We start from the raw sequence: 14,009 nt of genomic DNA, 5'->3' as shown, positions 1-14,009 counted from the left end.
AGCATAAAATATTAAAGAAAATTGATAACTTATTATCCTATGATACCATATAACTTGAAATTGTAAAACTATAGTGTTTGTAAAACTGACATTTAGATATATAAGTTTTATGCTTATAAGTTTCCCTATGACTTAGAAGAGAAATAATAACTACAGGGCTCATAGAGAAAATGCCCTCTATGATGACTGTTAACAGCAAAATGCATTAAAGTGTTATGTTGTCTTCTTAAATAAAAGTCTTAACTTGATTGCTGTGCATTTTCTATCAATTCTGCAGAGTGCCAAAATAAACTAAGCTGAGGTAAAGTTTGAGATGTTACCCATATATTAAAGGTAAACTCTATTCAAACTGTTGTGCTGGTCAACCGAAGGACAATAAAATACCTATGTAACAGAGGTGACTGTAGCTTGTTGATATTTTAATATTATTGTTCGAGTCTCAGTATTTTATATAAGTTCAGTTTATTTCAAAATGAGTTTTACCTAAATTGAGTTCATAACATTTGAGTTGATATACTAGCTCAGACTGGTTGATTCATTTTGAACTGAATATTTAAGCAAGTGTGCGGCATAGTTTATTGCTTCTTCTACAGATACCCAGTTCAGGTGTGTATCACACTGTTTCTATACTTTAAGACCGTTACAGTCTGTATGTTCTTTGTTTCTGACCTATTTATGGTTTTGCCTTTTTTCTCAAAGGAATGTAACATTCCAGAGAATAATTGGGGAATTTTTGGCTTACTGATTTAGGGAATGATTTTGGATATTTAGGCTTCTTTATCCACAAAAACATTTATACTTGTTGGTTTTCTGTCGACCATTGAGCCATGTTGAAATGTAAATTAGTAACCTGTCAGTGTCCTTGGAACCATTTCAAAAATTTTTGAAAATTCTATTGAATCTCAGCTTGTCAAGTATTTTGACACTATCTACAATCCTTATTTGGCCACTTTTCGATCAGGCTTTGGATGTCAGTCAACTTTATTCCGTGTGATTGAAGACTGGAAAAAAGCTTTCGATAAAAATGAGTATCTTGCTGCTATTCTGATGGACCTGTCTAAGGCTTCTGATTGCCTTCCTCATGATCTACTACTTCTCAAACTAAAGACTTACAGCCTGTCTACACAAGCTTTAAATTTACTTCACAGCTATTTATCTGAGAGAACGCAATGTGTAAAAATTAACCAAACTCTCACCTCAATGAAAAATATTTACAAAGGGATACCACAAGGCTCTATTTTAGGACCTATTTTGTTCAATATTTTCATCAACGATATATTTTATTTTGTTAAACATTGTTCTCTGTATAACTATGCAGATGATAACACTTTGCCAAAATCTGATAAATCTAATGATGTTGTAATTAAATGTCTACAAGATGATATCAAATTTAACTAGGCTTGGGAAACTAACCATTTATTATTCTTTCATTATGTCAAATTTTAGCTACTGCCCTTTTAGCTGGCACTTCTGTAGCCAAACAAATTCAGCAAAAATTGAGAAAATTCAAGAACGTGCGCTCCGTTTTATTTATGATGACTTTGACAGTACATATGATTCGCTTTTGGACAAATCAAAATTACCATCTCTGAAAACAAGAAGGATGCGCACAATTGCCTTGGAGACCTTCAAAATAATTAATAAAATGAGCCCTTGTCTTATACAAGATTTAGTTGAAATAAGAAATAATTCTTATAATTTTAGGTATGTAAAAAAAGCAGTGGTACCCCAGCCCAGAACTACAGCATACGGTAAAAAGTCTTTCAGGTACAAGGCAGCCAAATTATGGAACGAACTTCCAAATTCGGCCAGAGAGATCACATCTATTGACCAGTTCAAAAACTATATTAGTAGCTGGTGCGGTGATCAAAAATGTTTTTGTAGTTCATGCAAGTTTCATGGTGGTCTGCCTCCTGCCCGAGAAACTTAAACCTGTTTCATTTTGCTCCCTTTATTTTAAACACCAGTTTTAGTTGCCCATGCTTATTTTATATTTTGTTTCTAATTTATTATGCTTTATTTTCAGGTGTTACAGTGATCACTGATCAGCAAGGCATAGCCACCTGCTCACTGGCATTGTAAGATTAGAAAACTTTTGTTTCCACTCCTTTAGTTTGTGCATGCATGCTTTTTATTTATTTATTTATTTGTAGTCGTTAAAGAGCACTTCAGTGCTCGTGTTATTTGTTATTTGTACATATATGCCGACTTTAAATTAAATTTACTTTACTTTACTTTAAAGTTAAATTGAGGCGACACACGATGATGATGAACTATTCAAAGTTGACGTTCTTAAAGGACTCTGGACCATTTTGACAAACTCAATCTTACTAAACTTAAAGAAGGTCAACTTTTTACAAAATATAGTATACCAAAGTTTTAGTATATTCCTTCTGGGCAAAATTTATAAGTCTTGAAAACTGCCCAAAGAGTGACCGATGCATTTCGAAAATCGCCGGAAGTGTTCTAAATGACCTTCAACTTTTTCGGAAGTTGAATAAAAAACGAAACAGATCTGGTGGTGGAACCAAAACAAACTATTTTGCTAGAATTACACATAATTCATGATTTTTGCACCAATAAGGAATGGTGGGACATACATTTTTGTGGTAAATGAATACTTATACCACTTCCTTTACCTTTCATGAAATGAACTGTGTTGACGCGATACAAGAATGCAAATACTTTATTCACAAAGCAGTGGCCCACTGCCGCACTGAACCAGTGCACCGTACAGAATGAACATGAAAATACAACGGTTGCAATAAGAAATGGAGTTAATGATTGAAAGAGTAATTACTATAAACGCACATTATGTGTCGCAACATATTGTTTACAGTTAAATTATTCTCTAAATGTATAACACTATTAACAGTAATTTATAATGCCAATGGCAATGGTCTCAGATGCAAAGTCCTTTCTTCTTTTTTAACAGGGAAATATCTTGTTTACAATTTATGTTAGTAATAACAAACATGGGTTTGAACTTTAAAAAAAAAAAAGACTTACTGTATCTGGACTGGTATTAATTTACTGATTATGTGACTTCTGAGTTTTGTTAGGCATTAAAATTGAGTGTCCTAGGTATAATGGGTTCCGGGTCGTTTCGCCCTTTTTCTCCTTCGCCCTGGGTTCTTTCGCCCTGAGTTGTTTCGCCCTTTATGGTGGGTCGTTTCGCCCTTTCCTTATTAATAAGGAATTTCTCCTTATAAATATTATTTACTACTATTTTAGCCTTCGTTCTCGATGCGAGTCGTTTCGCCCTCTCTAATTCGTTTATGTATCATTACAACAAATAAATAGTTGATGATACATTATAAAGAGTTCGTTTATGTGTCATTTTATCCCTCCATTTTTATGTATTTATTTCTTCTGTTAAAAAAGGTGGGAGCTTTTTGCCCTTAGGCAATTATTGAATTCTCTCGATCCTCCGTAGACATTTATTTATTTATTTATTTATTTATTTAGAAAAAAAAAATGGAAGATTTTGCCCCTACAAATGTTGAATAGTTTGTATATTTATTTAGATCTCTCTCTCTCTCTCTCTCGGAATATTGCATAACTGCATAGACAGCTTGTCAAAAACAATATAGAATGCATTATCTTTTCTTTTCAATTAAATTTTTGCTAATTTCATTCACAGCTTCAGCAATTAAATCAATTAATGTTTAATAGTAGGTAATTTATTGACCCATATTTAATTGTATTCACAGCTTCAGCATTTAACATAATTAGTTCTAAATTGATCTACACTATACCTTTGTATAATTGAATTCACAGCTTCAGTATTAAACTTAATTAATTTGCAATAGTATATAATGTTTTAACCCGTATGTAATTGCATTGATTGCGGTAATCGTTTGATCTTAAGATCGAATAGCTTGGGCATCGTTCACCGAGGTGCTTAAATACAAGTTCCATGGGATCATCCGGCATTCCCAAACAACTCCAGTATGCCTACTGAACTCTGCATAGAGTGTTCCCGACCAGTAACTGGCCGACAGCACGCCATTACATGCGATGTTTGTCAGAAATGGCAACATCATATATGTAACACGGGTATTACACAACTGCAATACCGCAATGCCGTTAAGTCAGGTGCAAACATCCACTTTGTATGTAGACCATGTGAGACGTCCAACTGGCCAGATGCCTCCCAACCACCAACTCAATCCTCTGATGTGCCACCACAAACTCAATCCTTTGATGTACCACCACAAACTCAATCCTTTGATGTGCCACCACAAACTCAATCCTTTGATGTACCACCACAAACTCAATCCTTTGATGTGCCACCACCAACTCAATCCTATGATGTACCACCATTAACTCCACCACCTACTCAAACCTTTGATGCGCCACCACTCACGCCTACTAACTTCGACGACTTGCCACTACCACCATCGCCACTCAATTTCAGCAACTTGAGCTCCTACGACCTGATGGATGTGGACCTACCTTTACCACCACCACCACCACCAATGCCACTCAATGACTTCTTATCCTCATCAATTTAACAATTAGATCAACCCCTACTATACAAACATTCAAGTTTTTATTCACAGAATAAACATGTATTCTTACCTGTCACAACACAAGCCAATTAAACACATGTATATCCAATGAGGGCGAAACGACCCTGCAGTAAGGGTGAAACAACCCGGACGAACGGGATAAAGGGCGAAACAACGAGAGGGCGAAGGGGAAAAAGGGCGAAACGACCCGACGCCGGTATAATGCCAGTAATATTTTGTCAGCCTTAGTAAAATGTTATAGAATGGCATCTTCAAAACAAAAAAAAGAGAGTGTAAAAAATGAACAAACTGAAAACCCAGTTCACAATGTTGAAATGTCCGTAGTCATATAGTCGCTCGTAGAGAGAGTTGCCACCCTTGAAAAGTTGTTAAAGTCTAAAGACGAACGAGAAAAAGAATTGAAAGATAAAATAACTGAACTTGAGGATATTGTAGAAGCTAACTTTAATACTTTTGATCGTTTTCAAGCCAAATTTCAACCGAAAATTAAAAAAATCTGAATCTACTGTCAAAACATTTGACTGCACTTGAAAGCATTGGTGTATTTGACTTTAATAGGTACTGTTAGAAAATGTCAGATCTGAAAACTGAAGTGAAAAAAAAATAGCGGGTGTATAAATTCTATTCAAAAGTCAATTAGGAAAATTCAATCACCCGTTAAACAATCAAACGTCATGTCTACAGATAGTGAGATTAGTCGGGGAAACAGTGTGACCTCCTTAGGCGATAATACAAACACTGTACACAATGCGGCGATAGAGAAATCTACGTTAAAAGAGAATACTGACTCAGATCTAAATTATAGAGACAATTTTGAGCCAATTAGCTGTAATGATGATCCCAAGTTACATTTGATTCCACCAATGAACGTTAGCTACTACGAAATGTCAACCTCAAATCGAAAGTTATATAGTTCAGTTGTTCAAAACCGGCTTCTGCACGAAAACGTGAAATCATATCGAATTCCGGTATGTGTGAATATGTCATCAGAAACCCCGCATCCTGTAAATTATAGGTCAACTTCGAGTACAAATCATGAAAGTGAACGAAGTTCCTTCAATACGCAGTCGAAGAAGGACATCTTTCAAGCCGTAAACCGTAAAAAACTTCATGCTTCCTGTAAATTATAGGTCAACTTCGAGTACAAATCATGAAAGTGAACGAAGTTCCTTCAATACGCAGTCGAACAAGGACATCTTTCAAGTCGTAAACCGTAAAAAACTTCATGCTTCTATGTTACTAACATTGACATTGAAAACGGTAGTATTTATTTTTCTATAGCCGACAATACTAACCTTTTCAAGTTTTTCAGTAATGTCTAATTAAAACTAGGACTTGAAAACCATTTTTTGTTGTAATACTTTCATCTAGAGATTAAAAAATCACCATGGGAATAGAGGTTGACCATCTTTTTTTTTCAACCACCATCAAAAGTTTGAAGGTACAGGAAGTTTTGCATTTTTTTTGGTTCCTCACTCATTTGTAATATGCAGTCTTTTTATAATTTCATAAACTATGCATTTTGAAGGATAAAAAAATAAACTTATTTTTTTTTTAAAAACTTTAATCCTTTAAGAATCTGAGAGAGAGAAATCATCATTACAAACTTTGTTAGTACACCAATCTGTTCTTTCAATGTTCTACTTCCTTTCATCTGAATAGGGTACACGATTGGTCAACCTTATACAGGGAAATAAATACTACTCTTTCCCTTCTGGCTTTCTGGAATGATATGTCGACATTGGTGTAGCAGAGTTCGCCAATTACATTAGTGATGTCATATTCACTAATTTGCATATCATTAAGTGTCAAATTGGTTGACAAATATACAGCTAAATAAACAATTAACAATTTGATGATTAGAATACCAATTTTCGAAACATTATAGCTTTGTTATTTTACGTCCAATTTTGGTTCTGTAAAATGTTTCATTTACACAAAAGAATTCATATGTTACATGTTAATTTATAACTGTTTCACTTGAAGAAAAAAATTGAAACGATATTTATATGTAAACCTCTATTTTCATATAAAATTATAATTAAAATTTTATGCTCATATAGTCTAATTACTGAATATTGATTTAAAAATTCCATGGATAAAAAGAGTTTTATTGGCAGTTTAGTGACTTAAAAGAATTTTTCAATTATTTTAAAAACGAAAAAGTTATGATGATTTAAAGTTGATGCCCCATGCCACTCAATGGGTTTTTTGTCAACCAAAACCAAATCACAGGTAAGTGATGACACCACGAAGAACTCTCCTATAACGATCGCGAATGGAATGGAACGATTGGTTAACTTAGCAAAATTCACACCAATCATCATGAACAGTACGTCCATAATCTTAATATTGATAATGTTATCAGTTGTTGTTTGGAACATTTGAGGGATTATGTCGTCTGCATGTTTCAGTATAGCCGATGCGACATAGCTTTAATAAGTGAACATAAATTGCTTAAACATTCTTTGAACTTCCTGAATAGCATTGATCGTAATTATACGTCTTACGCTTCTGCAGATCTGTGAAACAAGAGACTTATAGATGCGGTAAAGGAGGCGTAGCAATCTTACGCTGTAACGAAATAAATCTCAATGTTACCCAACTCGAATGTAATCAATCAGAACACATCATCGGGGTAGAATTCAAGACGAGATCAAATCAGTCTATATTCATATTTTCCGTGTAGTTACCGTCAAACAGCAACATTGATGAATACAAGTATGAAATTAATATTTTGAATGACTACATCAATTTCTACTCACGATACGGATATGTAATAGTCGGAGGATACTTTAATACTAGTGTTATCTAACGAGACCTGTATCATACTAATGTTTATAAATCCACCGAGTTTTCCGATCTTATCTTAAATAACGGAATGGTCCCTGTAAACAAAATGTGCGTCGGGTCGACATATACCTATATTACCTGCAAAACCACACTTGATTACATTCTTGTGGATAATACTTTAAATATTTTAGTAAATCCAGCACTGTCGTAGAAGAAGGAACATTAGCTAATACGACCGATCATCTGCCTATTATTATCAACATTGATATTCCTGTGATGGCGATATTGATTCATACTAGTGATCTTGCTTGGCCATAATGGCATAAAGCGACAGAACTAGACATCAAAAGGGATAGAAAATTAACTAATGACCAAATTTCTGTAAACAATCTTAGAATTTCGACAAATTGTGATATTGACGCAACTGCTCAACAACTTACTGAATTATTGTTGTCGACAGCTGAATCGTGTATACCCTATAACCGCTTTAATAGATTAATAAAGCCATACTGGAATGACGATGTAAAACTTGCTCATCGCACCGAACGATTAGCTCGCCAACAATGGATTTCAGAAGGTCGACCTAGAGGCCACGACTTTCCTTCATATACGTATTATAAATCTGCCAAAAACAATGTTCCTGCTTCTCAAAGCAAAACATGCGAAGACTATATGAATAAAACGTTTGAAGACATTGATAAAGCAGCAGGTTGCGACGTACGTTTATTTTGGAAAGTTATTTCACGACGAAAACAACGTAAAAAGCCAGTACTCTCTAAACTCACCTACAATGACAAATCTAGTGACCTTCCATAAGAAATATCAGATATTTTCATAGAACACTGTAGTGATGTTTACACACCGTCGCCAGAGAACGACCAAGATATACATTTTAAAACTAGCAGATCGAACGTTGCATGACATTCTATAAACACCTCTCAATGAACATTTGGATATACCAGATGGTTTGGTCTCTATTGACGAACTAGAAAAGGCAATAAATAATCTGAAACTACTAAAAGCTCCAGGCTTCGACAAATTGCAAAACGAACACTTGCGTCACTGTGGAGCAAAATTCAAACGTGAAATTCTAAATTTGTTTAATGCATGTTTACGACAAGGTAAAATTCCGAAATGTTGGAAACATGGAACACTGGTACCGATTTATAAAGGAGGAGGAAAAGTTATATCAGATCATCGGAGTTGCCGACCAATGTCGTTACTACCAGCATTATATGAACTTTTTGAATCCGTTCTGAAGGACCGTTTGTCATTATGCTTATCACAACAACAGACTCATTTTCCAAATATACAACAACAAGGCTTTCAATCTACCTTAAGCAGTGTAACTGCTTCATTTAACTTCCAAGAAACTTTTTATTATAACTTTGAGCTGAACAGTAAATAGTATGTAGCGTTTTTGGATAGTTCACGTGCATTTGACACTGTGTGGCACTCTGGCTTGATATATAAACTTCATGAAATAGGAATACACAAAATATACCTGAAAATCATACATGATTGTTACCAAAATATCACAAGTTCAGTAATGTGCAATGGCTTTAATTCTGAGAAATTCAAAATCAAGCAGTGAGTTCGTCAGGGTGGTGTGCTATCAGGCTTACTATATCAAGTACATGTACATATTAACGATCACCTCAATCAACTGCAATCAGCGAAATCATGTGCCAACATTGGGAACTTGACGACCTGCAATCCATCATTAGCTGATGATGTTGCTTGCATTAATATTACACCGAATGGTCTTCAGGAAATGTTGAATACTGCGTTATGTTATTCTCAGAAATGGAGGTTCAAATTCAATCCTGATATATCGACCGTCTTATGTTATACTCCAAAAAAGAATAAAGAACATTCAAAACTTACCTTTAAACTTGGAAATACTTATCTCAATCCAGTTAATTCCGTGAAACACTTAAGCATATTGAGAACTACTGACTTAAGTTGCGCATCCGACATTAACTTGTCATGTCACACTGCTAGAAACGCGTACTTCGCCATTGTTGGAATGGGTTCCCATCTAATGAATCCATTGACAGTAACAAATCTTTACAATAAAATAGTTTTACCTACAGTTCTGTATAGTAGTGAATTATGGAACACTTACACTCAGAAGGATTTATGCAAACTGAACACTTTCCAACACTTTCGATTGTCAAACACATTCAAGGATTTCACAGAAGGACACGATCCGACATTTGTGAAAGCATGTTGGATTTATCTCACATTCCAGTCGTAGTCGATAAGCGAAAACTGATGTTTCTACAGAAACTGTACCCTCAACACTGATACACTCGCTAAACAAGTGTTCATCTACAGACTTTTGTTCTTTGTTGTGTGCATTAAGTCTTTGTCCCTGGATTGCATTCTTTTGATTTCTGCTAGAATCTTGGTTCCCATGATTACTCTTTTATTCTTCAGGTGGATTTTTTTTTAGTTAGCTGTGCAGGTCTTGTTGGGTGTTTGGTATGCAGTGCCATGGGTCCTGCATATGATTCGTGGCTTAGATTATTGAATAATTTTAATTCATTGTGCTCTGTAGTTGCAACAGCATTGATAAGTTTATTTGTATCAGAATAATTATGTCACTGAAATTTTGAACTGAAAGCATTGCAAAATCTTTTCACAATTTTTAACACATTTAACACCAAAATTTAAATTATTGATATGATCATTGTAATGAAATGGAATTATATAAATGTTGGTATTTTTTACTGATATTGGTGTACAAAAGATGATAATACCAACCATGTATTATTATTCAAATATAGATGGCAGCAAATAAAATGTTTATATCGGCTGTAAAGATGCAGGATGTTGATAAAGCTTTAGCACTGATTATTACGCCTGGTTACAATGTCAACTGTACAGCCTACAAAGATACAACACCGCTCATACTGTCTACAAAATTGGGTACGTAGAACAATTCCTTTATTATACAAATGTACTTGCCATTTCCTTTAAATTTGTGCTAATCAGTTCTTCCAATAAACTAAGTCAGGTTGTGGTCTTGAAGCCACATGTTCCTGTTACATTGTAGTAAGAATTAGTTTTGTAATTTTCACTTTAAGAAAGACTAAAAATTACATTAGTACTTTGATATAAAGGTATCATGTTTATAGTACTATGAAATCTACATTGTTAAGATAAATAATATACATGTTGCATTGATATTTTATTACTGCATAGCCAATTTTATTAATTTATATATTGAACTACTTGTATAGGTTTTTTTGCCAGAATATATTTATGTAGTTATATGTAATCTTATTCTTATTAAACAGTTTTCTCTATCAGTTTGATTTCTTTCATGCTTTCATTTGTTTGACAGGACTTGAAAAAGTTGTGATAAAACTATTGGCCCTTGGTGCTGATACACACTTGCAGGACCGTATTGGAAGGACAGCTATGTCTCATGCCTGTATACTTGGAAACACTCAAATTGTACAGGAACTCATCAAAGCTGGCTGTAATCTCAACCATGTAAGAACAATTCTGCTTTTTAAAAAAAATTGAGCTGTGATAACCATTTTGGCTTTTGAAACTTATTATTCATCAGGAGACTTTTGCTAGATTAATAAAATCATAGTTTTTTTATCATTGTGTATTATTCTTTTACTTGAAATATGGTTTATAATTACATGAGTAAAATGGCTTCAAATTTTAACTTTTAAATTACATTATTTAATTGACAAAGGAAAACATTAATAGGTCCAAGCATTAATAACAGTAATTTATTTCTATCTTGGGCATCAATATTTACTAATGGTATGCCAAGGTTCTATTTACAATTAACCATTTCAACAAACAGGGTAGAGTTGAGATCAAGTTTGATGACAGATTTTCTACCAGTATTATAATGGTATCAGTGTTATTTTCGTTTTTATTCTTAGCTATATGTTTGTGGTAATAGTAATTCAAATGTTTTTTTATACCTACATAGCCAACTTTATATGGTGATCGTCCCATCCATGAAGCCATTGTTCACGGAAGAACAGAAGTTATAGAAACCTTATTACATGCTGGTGTTGATATTAACTCCAAGAATACATTAACAAAACAGTCAGCATTACAGTTAGCAGTGTTAACAGAACAGAAGGAAGTGGTTGATCTACTTATCAGACATGGTGTTGCTGTTGATGTGTATGTTCCTCATAAATAACATTGCAGCAAGTTAATGACTGTAAAATTTCATTTTTGATTTACTTAGTTTGGATACGAACTATATTTGTGTATTAATTGAAATGCTTTATGAATGACGTAAGGAGTATAATTATTATTTGAAATAAAACTTACAGATAATTCTTTTTTTGTTAATTTGGTTTATATACATTGTATGAATATAAATTAAATAACCTGGCCATTTTTTCTCTCTTTATCACATTTATGAATTAAGTGTTTTAATCTTTCAGTCCTACATCAGAGGGAGAGACAGCATTACATTATGCAGTACAAGCTAATGACTTCAGTATTGTCAAAAGTCTTATCTCTGCTGGAGCTAGTGTTCACAAGAAGAATCATATTGGGGAGACACCATTTCTTATAGCAGTCCAGGAAGGGAAAATAAACAATGTGAAAACTTTGATTCTAGCAGGATGTAAAATGTACTCATCATCATATTTATCTCCCTTGACTCTTGCCTGTACAAACTTTAATCCTCAGATGGTGAAGTATTTATTATCAGAAGGATATAATGCCAGTGTAGATAAATCCTTTAAACAACATATTTACATTAAGATGGAAGAGAGATGTCCTAGTTTGCTTGATTATGTTTACCAGAGGTGTGCCAATCCATGTATGTTGAAGGAAATATGTCGTGTAAATATCAGGAGGTTGTTGAACAATGCATTGGAGGAAAAAGTCTCTATGCTTGCCTTGCCAAAGATTCTTAAAGATTATATTTTAGTGGATATCATTTATTAGTTTTGACCTACTGCCATCTAAAATGTTGTGTTCAGTTTTCATCGCATTCTTATTATCTGAAGATACTGAAGTGTGAAAATGACAAATGTCTAATAAATAATGCAAAATCATTTTTCAGCACTGAATCATGCGATTATGAACATGTAAGCAAATTTCATGTTTTTTTTTGTTTTTGTTTTTGTTTTTTTTTGTTTCTGTTCTAGTCATTGTTTTTTTTCACTTTCCTTAGCTCCCTTTTGTTAATAATTGTTTTCTGTCTTGTTTCAGAGCTATGGGACCTTAGAAAACATGCAGTCATATCATGTATTTACATGTGCATTGTTTTCATATATATTTAGTTTTTAAAATTTGTTTTTACTTTATTTAATGTCCTACTGATAGAATCCAAAATTTCGTTTTTGTTTTGGTAAATGGACATTAGGATGCCTTTTTGGAATTGGATGGTGTTGTTTTCTGATACCCAAAACAAACCATGACTTTGATCACCTTAACGATTACATTACTTAATTGTTCTATATCAGTTTTGTTGAACTTTTGTTGATTTATTTATTAAAGTTCTTATTGCATATTGTTGTTTTTTAACTATTCTGATTGTTTTAGTATTTTTTATTAACCATGTTTAGAATAACATATTTGATAGTGTTTAAGTGAATCATGTATTGGTTTTAAACATTTTATTAATACAATGTAATGTATATGACATTATTTGTTTATTAATTCACTCTTTCTTGTACAGTTTGCCATAACTAAGTTTCCACCTAGTGAATAGTTGTCTTAATGGACTTCCTTTCTATTATGGAAAAAATGATATGATTTGATATTAGTGGTGTAATTCATACAGTGCTATTATCAAAGGACATTTTAGTCCCTACCAGCATGGCCAAATAAATTAACAAAAGTCTTTCATTCTGGCTGATTTTGTCCTATGTAATTTGCAAATATTGATTTTTGATATGATCTTGTTACAGATCAAGTGTAAATTTGTCGACCCTTAATTGAGTTTTGATATGATATTGTTTTATGGTGTGTTTTACAGATCAAGTGTATACTTGGCAAGACTCCTGCCAAAAATGCCACAGGGCAAATATGTAAACAAGTGTCATTCATTTTCTTTTATCAATTCCTGCATAAAGTTATTGTCTCTGGAAGGCCGAAATGACATCCTTTGCTGTTTTTTTCAGATTTATATCTTGAAAACCATATCAGATAAAAAAAAATTTAGTCAATAGAATAATTCACATAGATAGTTTTAATTGATTAAATATCAACATAAACAATACAATTTGCATAAATACTCACAAAAATGGCAGGATTAATAAGTGATATAAAAGTTAAATGGTATTTATAACCATTCTATGATGATTAATTACATTAAACAGGTTCATTGCATTAAACATTGAAAAGTAAGAAAAAAATGTATGAATTGTTGATACCTAATTGGGATAACCCATGAAAGCCATGTGGTTTATTTCCAATAGGGTCTCTTTGTGTCTGCAACTATGGTGACACTGTTTTTGTTTCTGAGCTTTGGGACTTAAAAATGCAGTTGAAGGTGGCAGTCATGTCACCTGCTTTCATGCAGCTGTTTATTTACATTATTTTCATATTCTTTATCAATTTCATATTGCTATATTAGATGTCAAACTTGTAGAATCTTGTTTTATGTACTTTGTTTGTTGAGACAATTTTTGTATTTGAATAAAATGTTATAAGTTTTAATAAAAAAATGTCAAGATA

The 14,009-nt window shown here is 33.2% G+C and overlaps 2 protein-coding genes across 8 annotated transcripts in view; one reads left to right on the top strand and one right to left on the bottom strand.

Annotated features, from left to right (window-relative positions):
- Positions 1-2,488, bottom strand: part of LOC148626875 (isocitrate dehydrogenase [NAD] subunit gamma, mitochondrial-like) — a 21,073-nt gene extending 18,585 nt beyond the window's left edge. For all 6 annotated transcript variants that reach the window (XR_015916906.1, XR_015916900.1, XR_015916903.1 and 3 more), the window contains exon 1: positions 2,373-2,488. Coding sequence is in view for 3 of the 6 variants with exons in the window: in XM_088553552.1 (XP_088409678.1) it covers positions 2,373-2,444 (72 nt within the window). In the remaining 3 variants the exon portion in view is untranslated. The remainder of the gene's footprint in view (positions 1-2,372) is intronic.
- Positions 2,446-14,009, top strand: LOC148626874 (uncharacterized). 2 transcript variants are annotated; one of them, XM_088554057.1, is made up of 6 exons: positions 2,522-2,609; positions 3,469-3,509; positions 10,121-10,262; positions 10,681-10,832; positions 11,293-11,492; positions 11,762-14,009. In XM_088554057.1, exons 3-6 carry the CDS (start codon positions 10,121-10,123, stop codon positions 12,270-12,272), a joined length of 1,005 nt encoding a protein of 334 aa, XP_088410183.1. In that variant the 5' UTR covers positions 2,522-2,609; positions 3,469-3,509; the 3' UTR covers positions 12,273-14,009. The 2 variants fall into 2 exon arrangements, with proteins under 2 accessions (XP_088410094.1, XP_088410183.1); XM_088553968.1 differs by lacking the exon at positions 3,469-3,509 and having other exon boundaries at positions 2,446-2,609.

This window comes from Perna viridis, chromosome 1 (genome assembly GCF_037379345.1).
Source record: "Perna viridis isolate PV_CMFRI_1.1 ecotype Kerala chromosome 1, ASM3737934v1, whole genome shotgun sequence".
Lineage (NCBI taxonomy): Eukaryota > Metazoa > Mollusca > Bivalvia > Mytilida > Mytilidae > Perna > Perna viridis.
Note: the sequence above shows the minus strand (reverse complement) of the source record. Positions and strands in the feature narration are given on the sequence as shown.

Coding starts and splice junctions, on each gene's coding strand:
- LOC148626874 (XM_088553968.1), top strand. CDS start 2,565: ATGATTTTTGCACCAATAAGGAATGGTGGGACATACATTTTTGTG. Junction 2,610..10,120: donor GTGGGACATACATTTTTGTG/GTAAATGAATAC, acceptor ATTCAAATATAG/ATGGCAGCAAATAAAATGTT. Junction 10,833..11,292: donor CTGGCTGTAATCTCAACCAT/GTAAGAACAATT, acceptor ATACCTACATAG/CCAACTTTATATGGTGATCG.